Raw genomic sequence first — 22,948 nt, 5'->3', positions numbered from 1 at the left:
TTCACCTCTCTTTACACCATAATTCTGAAGTAGAAAGCCATTCAGTGACTCCGTTAGAGCTGCAGGTGTTACATTCGCAAATTGAATTTGATGTTTAACCTGTGTTACTTGGCATTTGACTTTGAAATGGTATTTCGCTCTTGCTCCTTGCTATATAATTAGGTTGTGTTCTGCAAAATCTTGTTCAGTTCATACACAGATATTTCTTCTAAAGAAAAGCTCTGAGATAAACAACACTCTGCTGAGAGTTCTGACCTAGTCCGTTCACACCCTGTCATGTTCATCAAAGGTCAGATAATGGCCTTGGAGTTATTTATTTGGTGACAGATCCAAATATAATAGAATTGCTGTTGGATCTCAGTGTTGAGAGAATTTCTTGCATTACATAATCAGTTCATTTGTTTTCTGAACTTTTGATTTTTTAAAAACAAGTTAGATGCTGGTCCATTGTCCTTATAGTACAATTCCCGCAGAGATACTGTGATAGATGTAAAGTCATAAACATGGTAAAAAATATTGACAAGCATATAAGCTCTACATAAAAGATTATAGTTCAGTATTTTCATTTAACACAGACATCGTCATCCCTGAGGTGTTACTAATGCTCTTCCCTATTATTTATCATCATGTCCTGTGATGATACAAATGAAGTCACAAAAATCTGCTTATAGATGACATGAGATCAGTGTGGTCCAATGAGATTTTGATGCTGGGGCAAATTTATTGGGTCACCATATTCACCTCATGGTACAAAATATATGCAATATTAATCAAACAAATGTGCAATCTTTTGAAAATAAGTTTGAGGTTTTTAACCGTCCGCAATAGGGATCAATACGCTCTCAGTCAGAGCTGGGAGCACAGCTTCAAAAGAGTTTTGCAATCCAACTGTTCTGCAAAGCAAGCCTGCTGTGTACACTCACAAAGGGTGGTGACAGTCTTTTAACTGAAGTGATCTGTTTCTGACAGTGTGCTCCAGTTCATTAAAAAAAAAATTCTTCAAGAGTACACTATCTCTGCTTCATCAGAATTGATATACAGGGTAGAGTGTCCTTTAACCGTACACCCGAAAACCGATCACACCCAAAACCAGGACTTTTTTGAATGGTCCCTAGCGTGAGCCAAATGAACCTCACCTACCTTTTGCACGGGAAGTCTGTGACTCGAGCTGATGCAAACCTGGCAAATGGAGAAACAACCTAGCATTTGTAAACGATAGCGAGCCTCGGCTTAGGCTATTGTAATGTAAGTAGGCCTAGTCCTACTGCATATACAGTAGATCCAAAAACCGAAAGTATCTGAATACCAAAATGCAATCGGCCTCAAGGGTTCTGGATAAAGGATACTCGACCTGTATCAGGAGACTCGGAGGGGGAAAAGAATCAATAAATCTCTACATCTTGGCTTCTGTACTCTGATTCTTGCCTTGCTTACACTCTGCCACCTGCCATTTGTAAACACAGCTCCAGACATGAAATACTTTTGACTCATGGCCAACCACTCCTGTAATTTCTCCTTTTACGCTAATCGTGCTCTATTCCTTGCAATCGCTTGTTTCAACAGATCTATTAAGATGAAGGCTGAACACATTTGGATGTTGCCATACTGCCCCAGCGTGCCAAAGTTGCACATTTCAACCCTCACCGGCAGCCTTGCAAGATGGACTGAAAACTATTCTTCTCCTCCCTATCTCACTGATACAAACTGCACCACTCGGTTTTGGAGAACTTGTTTAAATCTTTGCAATTCTCTAAGTTGGATTGTCCGAGAGGCTGGGATGAACAAGATAACACTGACTATGCTCGTCAGTATTAAAAGTAAGTTTGTTCAAAAAACTCCCTCTTATTTTCATGGCCATTCGAACAAGGTTTTTTTTTAATACAATGGTCAAGAATGATCATTTTTCAATCATGAAGCATCGTGTTCAAAACAAATACAAAATTGAAAAAAGCAAGGCTTTAGGATGTCTAAAAATTAAGATTAATTCCCGCTGCACTTCAGAAAATGAAAGCAGGTATGGAACTGTCACCTTCGAAAACATAGGCCAGAATATTTCCATCGGTGATTTGGGGGCGGGGCCCACTCGCCGATGGGAAAATGACGTGGGATGATGTTGGGAGGAACCCCCGATGTCATCCTGCCCCATTTAAATATTCAGGAAGGCGGGCGGACAGCGAAATCAGCTGTCCGCCCGCCGACCTGTCAATGACCAATTGAGGCCATCGACAGGATAATTAAAGTAATTAAAGGCCCTGCCCGTCCAACCTTAAGGCTGGTGGACAGGCCAGGAGCTCCAGCGGGAAGGAGAAATAACAAGAAACCTCACCCACTGGCGGGATGAGGTTTCACGTCTGTTTAAAAAATCTTTAATAAAGTTTATGTAATATTTATTAACATGTCCCATCTCGTGTGACATTGTCACATGAGGGGGACATGTTAATAATTTTTTTATTTTGCTATTTTTGATGTTTTTTAAACTTTCACCGATCTCCCTGAGGCAGCACTTAGTCTCAGGGAGCAGTGAGCTCTTTTGCGTGCATGCGTGAAAGAGCGCAGTCTGACAGTTGGGGAATCCCTTCCCCCTGCATTGGAAGTGCATAGCGCTTCCCATCGGGCAGCCCACCCACTCAAAATGGCGGCGGGGCCCGTTTTGGTGGCGGAGTTCGGCTGCCCGCCCGCTGCCGAGCTGGTGGGGCCCGCCCGCCCATCGAGGGCTAAATTTTGCCCATAAAAATCAAGATTATTACTGTCATTCACTTCAGATTAATGACACAAAGCCTTCTGTCAATGAAGTTTTGCCAATCAGCCATAGGATACAGTCAATCAAAGAGTCAATCATGTTCCCTGTAATAAAAAGAGAAAGGGTTGGAAATACTTAGCAGGTCTGGCAGCATCAGTGAACAGAGAAACAGAGTTCATTGGTTGGATTTTCATCCTGCGAAGGTGGCGGGTTTGATGGCGGGCATGCTGGCATTTCCATGTTACCGGCCGGTGTGCCAGCCTGTCAGCCTGTTCCCACACTGCCCTATTTTCAGTGAGGCTGTTTCTGGGAGGGGGAGGAGAGGATGGGGGGGTGGTTGGGGATGATGGATACCCGACTGCCAGCAGCGAGTAGACATTAAGGCTGGTTAAAGTGCCTGTTGAAGGCATTGATCACACACCAGCTGGAATTTTCCAGACGCGGAGCCTGGCGGGTGGATGGAGGAAGTCTTCTGGTGACAGGCCAGTGACCCAGCAATGCCTCCAGCCCTCAGTATGGTGGTCACCAGAGGTTACTCCTCCACAATGATGGCCTGGCATTCATCGCCACATTTTATTTTTAAACTATCTAAGGGTGTAGAGGATGCCCCCTAACTCTCCCACCTGCATCGCCAGCTCCCGCCTTACCTGGTGGGATTGACGGCTGCCCAGAGCCTTTTATGCTCCCATTGGCCCCCTGGATTGTGGAGCTCGAACGCTGTCTTTAATTGGTGAGGGGTCCCAGGGACGGCCTCTTAATTGGTTGTCTCCACGAAACTCTCCTCCAGAATCTTACCACGGGGCTCCCGACCCAGAAGTCAGCCTGGCATCAGGATTGGAACCTTGGAGCTAAAATCCAGCCTTACTTTTCAGATCAATCACAAATTGTTAGATCGACCTGAAACGTTGAACTCTGTTTCTCTACAAATGGTGCCTGACCTGCTGAGTATTTCCAGCATTTTCTGTTTTTATTTTATTTCCAGCGCCTGCAGTATTTGGCTTTTGCATTAATATTCCTCAGTGTGACCACCTCAGGGGCCTAGAAATTGGATCATAAAAACAAAAACTTAAGACCCAATATGGTGGGTGGTGCGAGTATGTTCATTTTACTGGAAGTCTATTGCCTGCTTTACTGTTCAGGGCTGCCCTTTAGGTGTTCAGAGTGTATGCCTGAAAGCCACTTCCAAATTGGCAGCCTAACTTGTATTTCAAGATCCCTTTGCAAAATCTGCTTTGCTGCAGTCAGTTCCTTCAGGCACTCTGCACCTAATTCAGCAGCCACTGGAGTTTAGATTTAAAAAAAAAATTTACTTCACTATGGAGCCAGTCACTCTTCTACCTTGCCCCACATTGAAACCACTGCCACCTCTGGTCATCGCTCTTTCCTCCACAACTGGATTGTCCTAAAGACCTCAGCTGTCTCAATTGCATCTAGGCCAGCAGATCTTGTTCCCCCCCTCCACCCACCCCCAACCCCACCTAGACTGTCAAACTGCCACTGGGACTGACAGTCATACATTGCTGGTAACCAGCGATTGAGACTGGTGGGCCAATTTGCTTTGACCAAAACCATACATTCCTTTTGAATGTATGTGAATGGCAGGCAGTTTTAAATATCTGGAAATTGAAATAACTGATTAAGAGATTTTAGTCCTAATTCAATGAATATCAGGTTGATATGAAGAAACTGTGATACATATGAGGTGTAGATTATTCCCTGAAAAATGAGGAAGAGGCTAGATGGGAGGCAAAACAAGCCTCCATAATCCAAAGTGATTTCTGCTCAGGCCAAGTTTAATTGTTGCTTGTTGAGGGGACTATGAAGATTGGAAAGGCCAATTCAGCGTTAACCTTTTATATAAAACATTTTGTACTGTTCCTTTTACATGTGATGTGTGGAGCTGATGGAATTTATAGACATTGGTTCTTGGCATATCATCTCTCTTGCTGATCTCTTCATCTCCCGCCCTCTGTAAACTACAACTCACTCAAAGCGCTGTGATGTGTGGAGCTGATGGAATTTATAGACATTGGTTCTTGGCACATCATCTCTCTTGCTGATCTCTTCATCTCCCGCCCTCTGTAAACTACAACTCACCCAAAGCGCTGCTGCTGATATCCAAGCTTGGACCAAACCCCGTTCATCCATCACTCCTGTGCTTGCTGACCTACACTGGCTCCTGGTCCATCGACACCTTGTATTTAAACTTATCTTTGTTTTCAAATCTCTCTTTGGCCTTGCTCCTCCCTATCTCTGTTAACTGCTCTGGCCTGCAACACTCCAAAATTTTTGTACTCTTCCAATGCTGACATCTTGAGCATTTCCAGTGCCCAGCAGCTGTGCCTTCAGCTGCCTAGGCCCTATAAGCTCTGGAATTCCCTCCCTAATTCTCTTCTCCCCCTTTTCCTTCTTCTTTAAGATGCTCCATGGAACGTACCTCTTTGGCCAAGCTTTTGCTTTTTTTACCTGCCATATTATCTCTTTATTTGACTCAGTGTCAAATTTTCTCTAATAATGCTCTTGTGAAGAGCTTTAGGAGGTTTTACTACATTAAGGGCACTATATAAATGCAATTTGCTGTTGGCTGAGATCAAACTTTGATTGCACTTCAGTTTCTAGGCCAGAATGGGGGCTGTTTTTTTTATGTCATTGCTAAGATCAGGTCGAGATTACAGACTTTCTGACCTTGGATATAATACTGACGGTAATTCAATAATATCAGATTATCTTTAGTATTACAATTGTAAAATCTATACTGTCATTTCATTTGAAAATTAGGGTACATTCCAAATGACTACCACTGTTTGTATATGTTTTTTCAAAATTATATAAAAGTTCAATAACAATATTGATGATTGTCGGAATGATAGTGATAATTGTCTATGCTTTGCTTTACATGGAATGATTTCTATGTAAAAAGTTGGCCATCACATTTCTTGATTGCTTTTTTACAAATATGAGATGTCAATGATTCAGGATTATAAAAATAAGTCAGAAATAGAATGATTTAAATTGCTAATCCTAAGGTCCTACTTTAAGTCACATACCATCTGGACTTGGAAATAAATCACCTTATTTTCATCATCATTGAGTCAAAGTCATGGAATCCCCTACCTAACAATAAACGGATCCCAAGCCAAATGGTGAAGTGTGAAACTAAAAACAAATCCTTTTCTTGATAGTTTGTTTATTTACATAATGCAGCATTACATATGTCTGCTTCCTATGTACTAATCCATCCAGTGTCACAACAGTCCCTCTTTATAGTCCCTTTTAAGAAAAAAAATGGTCAAAACAAATTAACTAATAGATGAGGGTGACAGCCCCTGGTAGTGCAAGTCCCTTTTTATATGTGGTCAAGATAATCAATCAATCAATACCCTCAACTTCCTTATCCTTAAGCTTACTAATATAATTAACATAACATTAACACCTAACACCATTTTGAAGATCGCAGCAGTTCAAGATATCGGCTCAGATTCACCTCCTCAGAATGAGTAGGTACAGGCAGTTAATGTGACCATGTGACCAGCATCGCCCACATATCAAAAACTAAAAAGTGACAACAATCTAACAACTTAAAAAAAAGACATGGAAACCATTTTTATAAAAATGTTTGCCCAATATTGTCTTCCTCTTGGTTTTCCCTCACTAACTCATGTCCAGCCCTTAAAATAAGATTTCATACGAACATATGGGAGCATGAATTAGGAGCGGGAGTAGGCCACTCAGCCCCTCGAGCCTGCTCCGCCATTCGATAAGATCAGGGCCGATCTAATTTTAACCTCAACTTCACATCCCTGCCAACCCCCGATTACCTTTCACTCCCTTACTTGTCAAGAATCTATCTACCTCCGGCTTAAAGCTATTCAAGCACTCTGCCTCAACCACATTTTGAGGAAGAGAATTCCAAAGTCTCACAACCCTCGGAGAGAGAAAAAAAATTCCCCATCTCCGTATTCCTAGCACGTTAAAAGCAGAAGGTGTATAAATTTCATAACAAACTTGAAAATGTTTTTTTTTTGTCCCAGAGAACCTTCAAAAACATTTTTACTTGGGAACCTGAACCTCTCTTCAAACCTGGACTTGCTGTTGACAGGTATTCCAGAGTTATAATTTGCACGATTAACTGAATTAACAATTACACCCTGGCCAGTAATTTGCAGGATACCACAAGCTGAGTGCATACAATTTGGAAATTGTTTAGCATGCATGAGTAGGATTCAGAGAAAAAGGAAACCTTAGGCTGTAACATTATTTGCGGGCTTGTTTCTCCAATTGATTTGAAAAGAAACTGGGAGATGAATATGAAAAGCTTTTCGAGGAGGGGTAATCCAGTGTTTAGCTTTTACTTCAGAGAGAGTTGCTGGCCCATTAAAAGTGATGGGGCCTGGCTGTATGACTAAAGCACCCAAACTTTATTCTCATACTGAAAACATAGAACTTTGCATCAAAATGCAGTGGGTAAGGAAACATGAAGCATAAATTTCCCTACAATCAATCATAAAAACGTTTGCTTCATTCTGTCAGAAGAGTCTGAGACGCTGCTTTTCAAATCATTTCAATAATTATATGCAGCCCCCTCACTACTCCCTTAGGCAATACTCACACCCTTGCAACAGCAACAAGCTCTGACTCATGCTGAACAATGCCACATCAGATCCCTCAAGTTAAGTGTTGGAACGTCCATCACACATGCAAATTTCTATGCTACATTTAAGAAATATATTTTAAAAAAGGAAAGGAATTGGCCTTGAACTGACTTCAGGTATGCTGGTCACAGCAATTATACCATGTGGCCCTAAACAGGCAGACAAGATTAAACATAACACCATTGTAACAGCAGAGATTATAGAGAAGTATGGTTACATAGTCAAATGCTTCTGTCATTCCAAAGAAGCCTCAAACTCTATGAACATTGCCAAGGCATTTCTACCAGCAAGATATTTTAAAAAGCCACATCAGTAAGAACATCAATAATTATTTGCATTTTTACAAAAGGAGCTGAGTGATTACAGTCTACTTTTAAATTGTTACATGCATTTATTTGCAATTTAAATATTTCAGTAAAGTTAACTCATTCTTGGGGCATGGGCATTGCTGACATTTATTGTCCATCTATGGTTTACCTGAGGTGGTGGTGTTACAACAGAGTGACTTGCTGGCCATTTCAGAGGGCAGTTAAGAGTCAACCAGGCTGGCATGAGACTAGGGAGAGAGGCAACCAGGAAATGGAGAGCAATCGGAATGGGCATGAACTAGGAGATCGGGATGGAGGCGACTGGGAGATGGACGGTAGTGGACAGCAGTTTGCGGTTTTCATGTAGGGTCAGGAGGAACACTCCAGTTCCCTCCAAGCTTTACATTCAGACACCCGGGAACAGCAACTTGGCCATGCAGTGGTGGAGGGGCAAGAGCTGTAGGACAATGATGAAGAGTAAACACTGCCACTCACTCTCATTCGTCTCAGCCACTAGATCAGATACTGATACTACATGCACTTTACAGGACAACTTAGAGACGGAATCTGAATTTGCTGAGTAGTGGTCACAAATGGGCCAGACTGGGTAAAGTTGACAAGTTTCCTTAGTGTACCAGTTGGGTTTTCACGACAATCTGACAGCCTCATGGTCACATTTATTTCCAGCCAACTTTTTATTTTCAGGTTTATTTTGATCAAATTCTCGAACCACCATGGTGGGATTTGAATTCACATTCTCCGGATTATTAGTCCAGTCTTCTGCACCACTAATCCAGTAACATCAGCACTATGCGAACGTACCCATATACTGCAAACGAGTAACACGGTGGCACTGAAGTACTATAGTTATTTTTCTATAAACATGTCTCAGTATAAGGAAGGCTGCACAATTAATCCTTTGATTGCTAAGAATTTCAAGATGCTCCAATATTTTTAGGTAGCTGCTGCCTGAGCAATCGGGCCCTAATTTGTCAGAAATTCAAGAGACACAGTAATCATGCCTTGGCTATGAGAATTCATGTGAGAAAGTGCCACGACCTCCAGAAATAAAGCACTGTAATCTGTCAGCATAAGTGCAAGATGATGTTGGGTAAAACAGTTATTAAACAGAACATACCAGAGTACCAAACAAGAATCTTCTTCATTTAGTCTTTAAATAGAATTTACTACCGCAACCCCATCCCCCTCAGCAATTAATTTGATTTAATAGATTATTTTGTGCAGTTGAAGGGATTTAATACAGCTAAAGAGTTTTTTCTTGGTTCACCAGTTACATTTACATTTCAATGAGTTCGAAGAGGTTACTTTGTGCTTTGTGCTATTTATAGTATAACTGATGGTAGACAGTGGCTTCCTGGTTGCAAAACCCATTTCACGTAATTATATTTAGAGAGAGAGAGAGAGAGAGAGCGAAGAACTTATGTCTTATGTGCACTTACGTGGCATGATGCCTTGGTCTGCTAGCTGCTCGCGGGTTCGTCGTTGCTGGAGTCGGAGTTGTAGAACTGTGACAAAAACAAAATTTGCAGAGATCAGGAAGCAAGCCCTTCATTAGCATCCTGAAGTAAGTGTTTGGTGGCCGTAGTGAGGGCAACTGGGCTCTTATATGGAGGAGGTCCATGATACCTGCTTGAGATCAGCCAGGCAGGCAGCTGGGCAATAAAAGTCAATCGGCGACTACCATCCCTATCACTACTGAAATACTCCTCCCTTTTAGGTGTCAGATGTTTCCCAGAAATACATTCACCTTTTGAGATTTTAATTCACATTTTTTGTGCTTTTTGAAAAGTAACCATCTGTTCTGCCGGAACATTTAAATTATTTGACTATAACCTCTTGCTTAGGCAACAAGTTTGTCAAAAGTATATTTTACATTGCAATTGCTACCTGTCTTTGAATTTTGTGGCTTTTACACAGGGAACATTTGAATGCATAGTATTACACAGTACACAGTATTACAGTGTTAACAAGCTGGTAGCACCCTCGCAATTTGAGTGACGTAAATAAACTGCAACAACAAAGCAAAGATCAAATAGCTTTTTAACCTCGAGATAAGCTATTGCCTTGGAACTGCCAGAGTGTATGTGGTATATAGACTGTATAGTTTATAGAGAGAGTCATTGTTGTTAGTTGTTGTTGAGCCAGGTGGAGAAAAGCATGGACAGAGGCCTGCCTGAGGTGTAATGCTGTGGGATTGGACAGATCGTTTTATGGCACTTTTCACTCTCACAAAAAAAATCCATGTTATTATTTGGCAACCAGGTAAATTAGAATTTATTTTATAATTTGCGTGTACCTGGCTAAAAATCTAAGTGGATTAAGATTCCTTCCCCTTTCTAATATTGGGGAGAATCTTGCCACCTTTAAGGATTTTCAGAGGTCGGGTGCTGATGCTGGCTGGCATCCTCAGACTGTGACTCCTGGTTCTGGACTCCCCCCCACCATCGGGAACATCCTTCCTGCATCTACCCTGTCTAGTCCTGTTAGAATTTTATAGGTTTTTATGAAATCCCCCCTCATTCTTCTGAACTCCAGCGAATATAATCCTAACCGGGTCAATCTCTCCTCATATGTCAGTCCTGCCATCCCAGGAATCAGTCTGGTAAACTTTCGCTGCACTCCCTCGATAACAAGAACATCTTTCCTCAGATAAGGAGACCAAAACTGCACACAATATTCCAGGTGTGGTCTCACCAAGACTCTATAATTGCAGCAGACATCGCTGCGTCTGTACTCGAATCCTCTTGCTATGAAGGCCAACATACCATTTGTCTTCTTTACCGCCTGTTGCACCTGCATGCTTACCTTCAGCGACTGGTGTACAAGGACACCCAGGTCTCATTGCACATTCCCCTCTCTCAATTTATAGCCATTCAGATAATAATCTGCTTTCTTGTTTTTGCTACCAAAATGGATAACCTCACATTTATCCACATTATACTGCATCTGCCATGCACTTGCCCACTCACTCAGCTTGTCCAAATCACACTGAAGCATCTCTACATCCTCCTCACAGCTCACCCTCCCACCCAGCTTTGTGTCATCTGCAAATTTGGAGATATTACATTTAGTTCCCTCATCTAAATCATTAATATATATAGTGAATAGCTGGGGTCCCAAAACTGATCCCTGCGGTACCCCACTAGTCACTGCCTGCCATTCGGAAAAAGACACGTTTATTCCTACTCTTTGTTTCCTGTCTGCCAACCAGTTTTCTATCCATCTCAATGCACTACCCCTAATCCCATGCACTTTAATTTTACACGCTAATCTCTTATGTGGGACTTTGTCGAAAGCCTTCTGAAAGTCCAAATAAACCACATCCACTGGTTGCCCCTCATCAACTCTACTAGTTACATCCTCGAAAAATTCCAGTAGATATGTCAAGCATGATTTCCCTTTCGTAAATTCATGCTGACTCTGTCTGATTCTGCCACTGTTTTCCAAGTGCTCAGCTATTAAATCTTTTATTATGGACTCTAGAATTTTCCCCACTACTGACATCAGGCTGACTGGTCCATAATTCCCTGTTTTCTCTCTACTTCCCTTTTTAAATAGTGGGGTTACATTAGCTACCCTCCGATCTGTAGGAACTGTTCCAGAGTCTATAGAATCTCGGAAGATGACCACCAATGCATCCATTATTTCTAGGGCCACTTCCTTAAGTACGTTGGGATGTAGATTATCAGGCCCTGGGGATTTATCGGCCTTCAATCCCATCAATTTCCCCAACATCATTTCCCTACTAATACTGATTTCTTTCAGTTCCTCCCTCTCACTAAACCCCGTGCTCCCCAACATTTCTGGTATGTTATTTGTGTCCTCCTTTGTGAAGATAGAACCAAAGTATGTATTTAGTTGGTCAGCCATTTCTTTGTTCCCCATTATAAATTCCCCTGTTTCTGACTGTAAGGAACCTATATTTGTCTTCACCAATCTTTTTCTCTTCACATACCTATAGAAACTTTTACAGTCAGTTTTTATGTTCCCCGCAAGCTTACCCTCGTACTCTATTTTTCCTTCTTAATCAATGCCTTGGTCCTCCTTTGCTGAATTCTAAACTGCTCCCAATCCTCAGGTCTGTTGTTTTTTTCTGGCCAATTTCTATGCCTCTTCCTTGGATGTAATACTATCTCTAATTTCCCTTGTAAGCCATGGTTTGGCCACCTTTCCTGTTTTACTTTTGCATCACTTTATATATAATAAAAAAAGAAAAACTTAAGATTCAACGCTGATACAAAAGCAAAATACTGCAGATGCCGAAAATCTGAAATAAAAACGTAAAGTGCTGGAAATCCTCAGCATGTCCGACAGTATCTGCGGAGAGAAACGTGATGATTCAACACTGGTCTGACTGACCTTTAGGAAGTGCAAACTGGACACAATCTCTTGCAGTGCTTCAACCTTTGAATTCAGAGAGGCATCCCACTGTCATACTTCTTAAAGGACATCCCATTGAATTTTATTGCCTGCAGGTCTTTACAGACACCTGTGTGAAGGTGTTTTATGTACAGCTGCATTTATTCAGTCAGGGCCTTTTCATGGTCTGGGCATTTCTGTGGTTCAGGGATGTTAACCACAGGTTTTATGTATGATACATATATATGTGTGTGTGTTGTCTTTCATTTATTTTGAGAAAATGCATGTTAGCAAATCCACAAAAACCTTGTGAAGAGGAGTCTGAATCATGTGGGAGAATGAACAATATTTCAATTAAGTTAAGACTTAAAAATTCTAGGATTATAATGCTGTTCTGAGGAAGTACTGGAACTATTCTTTTTAAATGAAGCATTAAATTGTGTTCTGCCTGTCATATGGAAGCATAGGTCACATGGTGCTATTCAAAGAGCAGAGAGTCCTCCTATGTCCTAGCAACGATTTCCCCTTTAACCGATATCACCAGTCATCTCACTGTTCGTTGAGAGAGCCTGCTAGATGCAAAAATGGTTGCTGCAATTTCAAGCTTTTCAATAGTGGCTACGCATCAAAATAATTTTTGTACGTGAAGTGCTTTGGGACTGGTGGGAGATGTGATAAGACACTACACAAATGTTGAGTTCTTTCTTTAACTAGATGACTATGGCTTTGCAATAGCGTGATACTCCCTCTAGTGGGTGCCTAGGAACTGACAAAATACCCAAATGGCAGACAAGATTCAAAGATTAGATTGAGATGCTTTGCTGCGCATAGCCACCAGGTGATTTCAAAATTTAAAAAATAGCAAATTAAAATGACAAAAGATCAGTTTTAATATTGCTCATTTCCCCTTTTTGCTAATTGTGTGTGAACTGAAAAGATTGTAATTTAATCAATGTTGAATTCTGATACTCAAATGAAACCTGGAAAATCAAAAGGACTATTTAACTATTATTTAAGAACCAAACTCTAGTATCCACGACAACAGCTGCACAAAATTGGAAGACAAACAAAAAGCACACCCTTACAAATATATCATGAAAAACAGGATGTACAGTCATAAACATGTCTTTTAAACACAATCATGGCAATGTGTGGTCCCAGCAAAAAAAGTGAACACCGAGAGGTCAAACACTGTCACATCCCCAAGATAATTCAGGATCATGCTGGACAGCATCTGGACCACGATATTAAAAGAACTTGTTTACCATATTTTGCTCAACTCTTAACTGTCCATTCAGAAATGTTAATGCCAATGTTACATATGTGCAGCTGATTCAAGTAGCATGTGTCCTTAATACAGATACCACTTCGCTGTTGTTGAATAGCCAGCGAGGTACAGAATATGTCACAGGTTTCTGAATTGGTGATTTTTAAAAAAAAATGGCACAAGTTTTACATATACAAATATAAATGGTGAATTCAAAGGGAGCAGGAGCCTGCATCCAATTTATTACTGAATCACCAACGCCCAATAATAGAAGCCATAACTTGTTTGGTGACTACCGACTAGAAACAGTACGAGCGTTCAGGAGCAGCTTAAGGAGTGTACATCATTACAGTTCAAGTTTAAAAAATGAGAAGCAGCTGAGCTTTAAGGGGAAAAAAAAGGCAAGTAAAAATGAGATATTCAAACCTTCTTTTAATCCCTGAGAGATGAAATGGGAGTGAACATAACAGCTGTTATCCTGGGTTCCATATACTTTGTGAGGCATGGTCCCTGACAGACTGTCTTGCCTCTCTGCAGCATCAACCATGCTTAATTTTGCAAAGGGTCACAGCCCTACAAGCACCTGATTGGAGTCGAGTGTTGTCGGAGGCCCCCGTTTCCACTAACTGTCCCCATACTTCCGAATGTTTCCTTTAGAAACCAAAATGAATGGGCAGGGAAACTCGGTTCAGATTATGAGATCATTCCCAGCGCACCCTTCAGTGCTGTGAACCTGCAGAGAAAGCTTTTTACAGTCGTGTTGGAACCTGTATAGAATATTTCCACACAAGTCTCAGCTGTTCTTTAGGCCGCAGGGCTGAACTGATAAACTCAAGTCTTTGGGAAACTGCCTTAAAAATAGAACCCTTTCAAAAGACAGGCTCAGGGTGAAGTGCTGAGGCCTCTGAACCGGTCACTGCAATCCAATCAGATGATTTATACACAACTGATCAAATTAAGCTGATAAAAATAGTACCACCAGTTGTCGGCTGTGAATATATCTGCCCAGCAGTTGTACCCTGTGTAAAAGTAAGCAACTTGAAAACTGTGCACAATTTACACCTTCTTGTTGCTTTTACTGCTGCATTATGGCTAATACTGTAACAGATGTCTGCCAGAAAGAAAAAAGAACCTTTTGGAGAGAGTTTTACAAAGTCAAGACGGTGGTACATGCCTGCCCTGTTCTTCTGGCCCTTTGCAGTCAATGGAATTGAATAACAAGCAGAGCATATTGTATAACAGCCAGTTGATGTGATGCCCCTTTTACTGACTGATCTCTACCCCTTCGAGTTTTTAAAAGAACATTTTTGCCCTGCACATTAATCCTGCTGATGACTTTCTGTAATCAAAACTGCTACTTGGAGTAATTGATACAAAGCCTAAGTTATCAATACCAAGACCTTTCCTATGCAATTGTTAACGAGCACTGTGTGAAGGTTATGTGGTTAATTCTGTGACATCACAATTCTGGGATTTATATGACCATCAATGGTTGTGGTTAAAACCTATTAAAACCAGTCCTGATGCTCTAAAACGTCAAATGGCTGGATTTATTAATACTTATCTTATCTTGCCTATCTTTATATTTCCATTCTATCAGTTTTAAAATTAATTTTCTTATTTTTAAGTTTCCTCAATTCCTTCTGAAATGCTGAGCCTCAGGTCTCTGTCAATGTCTCAATTAGGTGTGTGCAAACTGCCTCAAGGCGACATGTCTTCTCTTCCACTTCCCTATGTGAAAGCTCTCTCTCATCTCGAGGTCTTAATCAGGATTCAGCAGGAGACAGCGGGAATGGAAGTACAAAATCCTTCTCTTACATGGCTGTTACCCTTGTGTACAGAAGATTGAGGGGTGACCTGATGGAGGCTTTTAAAACATTAAAAGGTTTCAATGGGGTGGATAGGGTAACTATTTCCACTAGCAGGGGAATCAAGAACGAGGGGATGCAATCTTAAACTGAGGGTGGTGATTCGAAGGCACTTTCTTCCCCACACAAGAAGTCGTAGAAATCTGGAACTCTTTCCCCCCAGCAAGATGTCGATAGTGCAACAATTGTAGAACTTTTGGGACTCAGATCAATAGATTTTTGTTAGGCACTGATGCAAAGGAGATGGAGCAAGGACAGATAAATGGAGTTGAGGGGCAGATGAGCCATGATCTAACTGAATGAGAGAGCAGACTCCAGGGGCTGAATGGCCCACTCCTGTCCCTATGTTCCTATATATTAGAGATCATACATTAATTGTGTTACCTAAATACTCAGCACTGAGTGGCTGTGTTTTGAAAATTACAAAATAAAACTCAAAGCTTCTGAGATGGAAGTACTGCGCTAACTATATACTTAGGAACCTCTCCTAAACTGGAGGCTCTGACACGTTATTAAGTCAGTCCTTTTTGAGAGACAGTGTTTTATTCTTTATCCAACTTGTTAAAGTAACGGACAGAGAGCACTTCACGCAGAGTGAGTGAAAGGTGAAGGGGGTGGTCTAATCTCATTGCTCACTTTAATAAGCAGGAGAAGCAGGATGGGATAAAATCAATAGTCACTTAGACAAGTGCGGGATAATTAAGGAAAGCCAGCATGGATTCATTAAGGGAAAATGATGGTTAACTAATTTGCTGGAATTTTTTGAGCAGGTAACAGAGAAAGATGATAAGGGAAACGCTGTTGATGTGGTGTATATGGATTTTCAAAAGGTATTTGATACAGTGCCACACAACAAAATACTTGCTCATAGAATAAAAGGGAAAGTAGGCACTTGGATAAGAAATTAGCTGAGCAACAGAAAACAGAGAGTAGTGATAAATGGTTGTATTTCAGATTGGAGGAAGGTTTGTGGTGGAATTCCTCAGGGGTCAGTGTTGGGGCCCTTGCTCTTCCTGATATATATTAATGACTTAGACTGTGGTGTGAAGGGCATGATTTCAAAATCTGCAGATGATATGAAAAGTGGAAATGTTGACATCTGTGATGGGGTTAATCTTGAACTTCAAAAGGACAGACATGTTGGTGGATTGGGCAGATACATGGCAGATGGAGTTCAATGCAAAGAAGTGTGAGATGGTTCATTTTGGCAGGAAAAGTATGGTGAGACAGTAGAAAATAAAGGGAGAGCCTCTAAAGGAGGTGCAGGAACAGAGGAACCTCGGTGTATACTCACATAGATCATTGAAGAGGGCAGGGCATGTTGATAGAGCAGTGAATAAAGCATATATATCTTAGGCTTTATTAATAGGGGCATTGAATACAAGAGTAAGGAGATCAAGTTGAACTTGGATATGACACTAGTTAGGCCTTATCTGGAGTACTGCGCCCAGTTCTGCGCGCCATACTTGAGACATTGGAGAGAGTACAGAGGAGATTCACAAGAATGATTCCTGGGATGAAGAACTGTAGCTTTGAGGATAGATTGGAGAGGTTGGGACTCTTTTCCTTGGAGATAAGAAGGCTGAGAGGGGACTTGATAGAGATATTCAAGATCCTGAGGGGCATGGGCAGGGCAAATAGGGAGAAACTGCCCCCACTCAAGAGAACATCAAGAATTAGAGGCCACAGATTCAAAATAATTAGCAAAAGGAGTAAATGTGATGTGAGGAAACTTTTTTTCACCCAGAAGGTGGTTGGAGTCTGGAATGAACTTCCTGAAAGGGTGATGGAGGCAGGTTCGATCGAGGAATTCGAAAGGAAGTTGGATTGCTACCTGAAAAGAGAGAATGTGCAAGGTTATGGGGATAAGGCAGGGGAGTGGGATGAGGTGGAATGCCCTTTCAGAGAGCCAGTGCAGACTCAATGGGCTGAATGGCCTCCTTCTGTACTGTAAAGATAGTGTGATTAAAATTCCCTGAAAGCGCCAAACCCTGCATCCATCCAACAACTGTGGTTTTGTGTGTGAAGCAATCGTTAGTACGGCTGGAGTGCAAATTCCAACCTGACTCCAGGTCCAGCACAAGCATCAGCTCAACGGTTAATGCACAGAACTTTGCAAGGCTGCCATGGTGGATCTTGAACACAATGTTAAGGTAAGATTTTGGGCACATCTGGAAAACAACCAATGTGGTCACACTTTTCAAACGCTCCCTTAATTTCTAATCACGGATTTGCTGGCAGCAAATTGTTCATGACTTTATTGGGTGGTCACCTACTGAAAGCAGGAAGTAGAAAGAAAGGAAAAAGTGAAACGGTGCCTTTGACAATGAAAGCGATAGCTCGACTGCATGCACTTTTTTCCTTAAAAATTAGAGTTTTCAGCAGTTATTTTTAAAATGGTTAGTATTCTGCATGCTGACAGTTGGCTGCAATTAAGAAATATTTGAGATGAGTGTAGGCATGGTTGTCTAATTAAAAGCAAGCAGCTGCCCAGAAAACTTGCACTTACAGCTCATCCAGATTGTTACCTTTCAAACCTTCCTGTGCATCGCCCTTCTTTTAAAATGAACAGTTTAATAGGCTGTTAAGTAATTTATTAGGTTGGGTATATAACTGTAGTTACAATTAGGGGGTCCATAACTGCATTGGCAACCATTACATTATACTAATCCTAATGTAGGGCACGGTGTACAATGACAAGCTCAACTCTTAAGCTACTGGTTTTCAATCTATTCTGTTTCCATTATGAAACTTTTTTACTTTCCCATTTTGTTCAAACCTGCCAAAACTCTCCCAACCATACTGTACCTGAGAGGGTGAGTCAGTCACGGGTATCTTGGGAATTCTATTCTTTGGTTTTGCTAATTGTAAGCTAACTTCTACAGAAAACCCTAATGAACTACATGGCCACTGGCAGATTTCTATTGCTACTCAGGGCGTTGTAAAGTGACCAATTTTTTGGGCACCTTTCTGCTGTATCAGTTATCAGCCATGGTTCAGTCTGTAGCACTCTTGCTTCTAAGCAGAACATTAAGAGGTGAGCACTAAATCTTGGTTGACACTTCAGCGCAGTGCAAACCTAAGAGTGCACCAACAAATAAGGTCAGAATAGGAAAATATGATAAAAGGCAGAATTAAAGGGCCTTTATTTAGGAATGCATGCAACATTCGTAACAAAATGGATGAACTGATAGCACAAATGTAAATAAATGAGAACGATCTGGCTGCCATTACAGAAACATGGGTTACAAAGTGACTGTGGATGGGACCTAAGTATTCAAAAGTATTAAACATTTTGGAACAACATACGGAAAGGAAAATGAGGTGGGGTGGCGTTGTTATTAAAGGATGAGATCAGTACAGTCGTGAAAAATGATCTTGGTTTGGAGGATCAAGATGTCGAATCAGTTTGTCTGCAAGATTAGTAGAGTCCAGCTCCAACATTCTAGATAATTTCAGTATTGCTAAGCAAAGCAATTCCTTTGCCCAGTTATGTGAGTTAACTTGCAATTCCATGACATCGTACCCAAATTTCACTGAAATCTGCCATCTAAAGGGCACTAAGCCAGAATCTCCCATCCACTTTCCAACAATCCTTGCTGGAGGCATGTGAATACTGGATGAGGGCAAGACTTAGCATAGCTATGATGTCTCCATCAATCTCAAGCTGAAAAGTCTGACAATAATTACCTCTAGGACTGCCACATAAAAAAACAGCCATTTGGGTGAGGTAGTGGAGCGAGTGGATCCCAGCAAAATGGAGACATGAGGGAAAGCAAATACATGAAGAATGTTTCATTCTTTTTTGGTGCCAATCTCAGCACAGTGCTCCTTCCTTGTAACTTTCAGTGTAAAAGTTACAGAGAGCTGCTCCATGGTCAACATGTCACAAACCTGGTTTCAGTTCTACAAGAAAGGACTGACCCACGCAGTTTTTCCCTGAAGCCTGCATTATTTGCTCAGGCCTCCTAAAAAATCACCCCCTTCCCAATGCTGGAAGGATGTGATCTAAAAAAAAAGTTAGAGCATTTGTTGCTTTCTTTTTATGCACTGTATAAATATCCTTAAACGCTTACACATGAGATTCAGAGCAAACGGGTTACCAGATTGTGCTTTCATCTCTGCAATCTGGGTTTAAATCCAAGAGCACTGATGAGCCAAAGGCACCATTCTATGCTGTAAAAGGACCAACAAACAGATTCAGCCAAGCTCCTGATGGGCACGGGCCCCATGTAAAAATATTAACTTGTCTTTCGTGTCAGGTACTGCCTGATATGCAGTGTGTTGTGTGTTTTTAAGCCTGTGGCACACTTGGGTTTCAGGTGTTTAATCAACCAAGACAAACATTAGTTCCCCTTCGAACAACAGTGCTGTTTACAATTTTTCTTCTATTGCTGAAACAGAATTTAAGATGCCACGTGTGTTGGGGAATATTTACGACCATTCTCTGCTAAAGTACATACAGATGTGCAAGAATGAATGACCTTGCCATTTGACACACCTGGCTCTACAGCAAAATTCAAAATACTTAAATTTCTTTTAATTTTAAAAAAAGATGTGTTCGTATCATTTCACTTCTCTCAGCCCTTTAAGCCACTGAGATTCAAGTCAGCTTTGATTTGGGACTCGGTTTGAGGCTCCTTCCAACACAATGACATCCTAATTTTCAGTCCCCAGAGCTGTCACCACTTTCCATTACCAGCTGTGCTGCACAGAAGCACAGGTTACAGTAAGGTTAAGACAACGAACATAGCATTTTTCACAAAGCACCACTCACAGCTAGAAAATGCAGAATGGTGTGACAAATTTAAGCACAGAACGGGAGTTAATAAAACAGATATCGACCCCAACTGAACTGTAACTTGGATGAATTCTAGCTCTGTTTACTTTGTGTGTTGTGGAGGTAATGCATTGAGTATTTGAGCCTTATTCAAACTACATTTATACTGGGCAGTTCAGGATCAGCTGCGCATTAGTGCAGCCAAGCTCAGATCATGGACATCTACCAACAGGTTGATGTCAGGTGTTGTAGATGTCAACATTTTAGCATCTGTGTTGGCTTGAAAGAAAAATGATAATATGGCATTACAATGGGACTATTTTGGGACAGTAATCACTATCATATTCTGATTTTACGTTGGTAACATTGCATTAATGATAAATTCCAGATGGGAGATTATACTTGAGGCTAATGTTGCAATTAATGTTTTCAGAGAAAACTGGACTAAAAAGACTTTCTGTGAAAACAGAATTAATGACTTGGTGAGTTTCAGGGTCAGCAAAACCGTTCAAGCTAAGCTTACGCTCTAAGTGGCAAAAACACTCTGCAAAGTTTTTATGTTGTCAAATTAATACTAAATTCTAATCCTTGCGTTATAGTTCAAAAATTGTAGCATTCCAACCCTGGCTTAAATACAAGAGCTTTACAGAGAACGTGACATGAGGCTACACACAATTTCATATTCGATTATAACCTCATCATTTAATTACATGGGTCAATGACTGTTAATTGTCCAGGTCTAGCGTGATTTCAAATCAATTCTCATAATGCAATCAATGGGTAGAGAACAAAGAGGGGATTCTGAGATGTGTGAACTCTAGTCCAACTTTGATGACCAAAAGTGTTTAGCATATTTTATGAAATAACGTATTTTGTTTTTTGTTCAAAGCATTTTAAGAGGTTACTGCCAGAGAACTGCTGGCAATATATACTACAGGAACCTGCATAAAATAGCCACTGAATTGCATAAATTAGTTAATAAAGTAATCCAATTAGTCCGTAACTATTATGGCTAGTTTCAGTGCTACTTAATTAAATAGGATCAATTGACCATATAGTCAGTAAATTATATGAAGGAGACTAATTTACAAAGAAAGCTTTGCCCTGAGTCAGAATAAAGGGGACAGTGATTGATCTGTGTTCTGATAGAGTCTACTGTCCAGTGACTGAAGGGCATGAGCATCAACTGCTGTTGTAAACAAAGAATCGGACAGCTGACAGCCCAACATTTAGCTCACGGATGCAGAGCTATGTAGCACAGATCACAGAAATATGCTGTTAAAGACAAGTCAGTCGCATAGCAAGATAAACCAGCATTTGGAAGTATTTTTTAAAAGACGTACATGGGTGACTTTTACTGTTTCACGAATCAAAAGTCAAAAAGACAGGAGTTCTTTAATCTACCTGCTGTATAGATACTTTAAACTGTAATATTTTGTTGCGATATCCCACTATTTACTCTTAACTCATGCTGCTGCATGCACTGTGGGGTTTTTGACATTCTACCAAATATCTGAGAAAGCTGCATTACTATATTTTAAAGTAATGTACATTTTCATTTCAGGAACAACTGTACATCATAAGTGCTTGTGCAAAACAATTGTTTAACAGAAATTTCTTTTTCAGTGAAAACTCCAATTTGGTGACTGTTTTCTGGTTCACTTGTATTCACTAAGCAGTGGTGTATTCCATTTCCATTAACCACATGCCGTATTCACTATGAGTGCTGTTACCCATGCAGGGTCAATCTTCATAATTTTATGCATTTTTAAAAAAAGGAATACTAGAAAAAAACTAAACTTCCGCTATTTAGAAATGCAGGAAAATGCTGAAACATTCTTTATGAAATCAGAATCATGAATGAAATATGCAATGTCAAATTCAATTATAATGTGTTTCAGGAAGGTGGCAGTGTTGTCACAAAGTTGAAGAGTTACATTTTTATAATTCTAATACTAACAGATTTCATACAACAAACACATGCTGGTTATAACACAACAAACAAATGCTGTTTAAAATTAATTATACATATGCATAAACTAGTGATTCCTGAATATAATATTCTATTGGAATTTTTGGTTATGGCAGAAGACAATGCAAAATACACTGAAAGTTATCCTTCAGTTAATTGACTAGGTCCTGGTTATCAAACACATACATATGTTCCATCAGCTGAAATGACATGATTTTAATTGATCCAGTCTCAGGACAATGCAAGTACATTTTGATATGCATAATTCTATCTCACATTTATAACCATTTAATTTATAACAAGTGCACAAACACATCAACCCCCAATGTAATGTCCTGTACATCGTATTTGAAGGTTTAATCACAAGAGCGTTCATTGGGCTTTACATCGACTTGTGTTTTAACAACTGCTCATAAAAAGGAAAAACCCTTGACATACTGGTGCTGTCAGATGGTCCTTATTTATAGACAAACAAGTAAAGGCAGTCAAAACCAAAGATACAAGGAGATGTCTTTCCAACAATGTTAAATTGGATTTCAAGGACACATTAGCAGTGTCACTGGTTTTATTCTGTTATACCCCTGCACTGTCAACAGCACATTAGGAGAACCTCTTGTGCTAGCTTGAAACTTCTCCAGATGTTTTAGGTTCAAAATTAGCCTCAGTCAAACAAACAGCAATAATTACCAAACAAATACACTGAAGGAGGTCAGAAAGAGGTTAATTCTTTATTTAAACCTTGGCAATACATACATGATTTATTTTCATCTTTTCCCAGCTAGCTTTGAACAGCAGGTAAGTAAATACGTAAGTAATGTTATAGAAAAGACAGGAATCATAAATACCTCACAAGGCCCTAAGGACCACCTATCTGTTGCAGTTTGGAAAGATTAAGCATCATCTAACATTACAAGAAGTAGTAGATTGGCATCAACATGTTACATTTTTCTAATTCCCTACAGGTCGGATGTGGCTATTGCT

At 40.5% G+C, this 22,948-nt stretch overlaps 1 protein-coding gene and 1 long non-coding RNA gene across 8 annotated transcripts in view; one reads left to right on the top strand and one right to left on the bottom strand.

Moving 5' to 3' along the window:
* The window catches only part of myocd (myocardin), a 636,396-nt gene that overhangs the window by 92,500 nt on the left and 520,948 nt on the right, over positions 1-22,948 (bottom strand). For 4 of the 7 annotated variants that reach the window (XM_078570710.1, XM_078570712.1, XM_078570716.1 and 1 more), the window contains exons 1-2: positions 13,774-14,864; positions 9,161-9,226 (exon numbers count right to left, since the gene is read on the bottom strand). In XM_078570710.1, the coding sequence (XP_078426836.1) occupies positions 9,161-9,226; positions 13,774-13,894 (187 nt within the window). In that variant the 5' untranslated portion in view covers positions 13,895-14,864. Of the gene's footprint in view, positions 1-9,160; positions 9,227-13,773; positions 14,865-22,948 lie in introns of those variants that run through there. The other 3 variants (XM_078570714.1, XM_078570713.1, XM_078570715.1) reach the window with 1 other exon arrangement.
* LOC144699554 (uncharacterized) lies at positions 903-8,541 on the top strand. Its single transcript, XR_013580559.1, has 4 exons — positions 903-1,245; positions 1,564-1,817; positions 6,774-6,839; positions 8,406-8,541. It is a non-coding gene; the product is annotated as an uncharacterized LOC144699554 (long non-coding RNA).

This window comes from Cetorhinus maximus, chromosome 24 (genome assembly GCF_964194155.1).
Source record: "Cetorhinus maximus chromosome 24, sCetMax3.hap1.1, whole genome shotgun sequence".
Lineage (NCBI taxonomy): Eukaryota > Metazoa > Chordata > Chondrichthyes > Lamniformes > Cetorhinidae > Cetorhinus > Cetorhinus maximus.
Note: the sequence above shows the minus strand (reverse complement) of the source record. Positions and strands in the feature narration are given on the sequence as shown.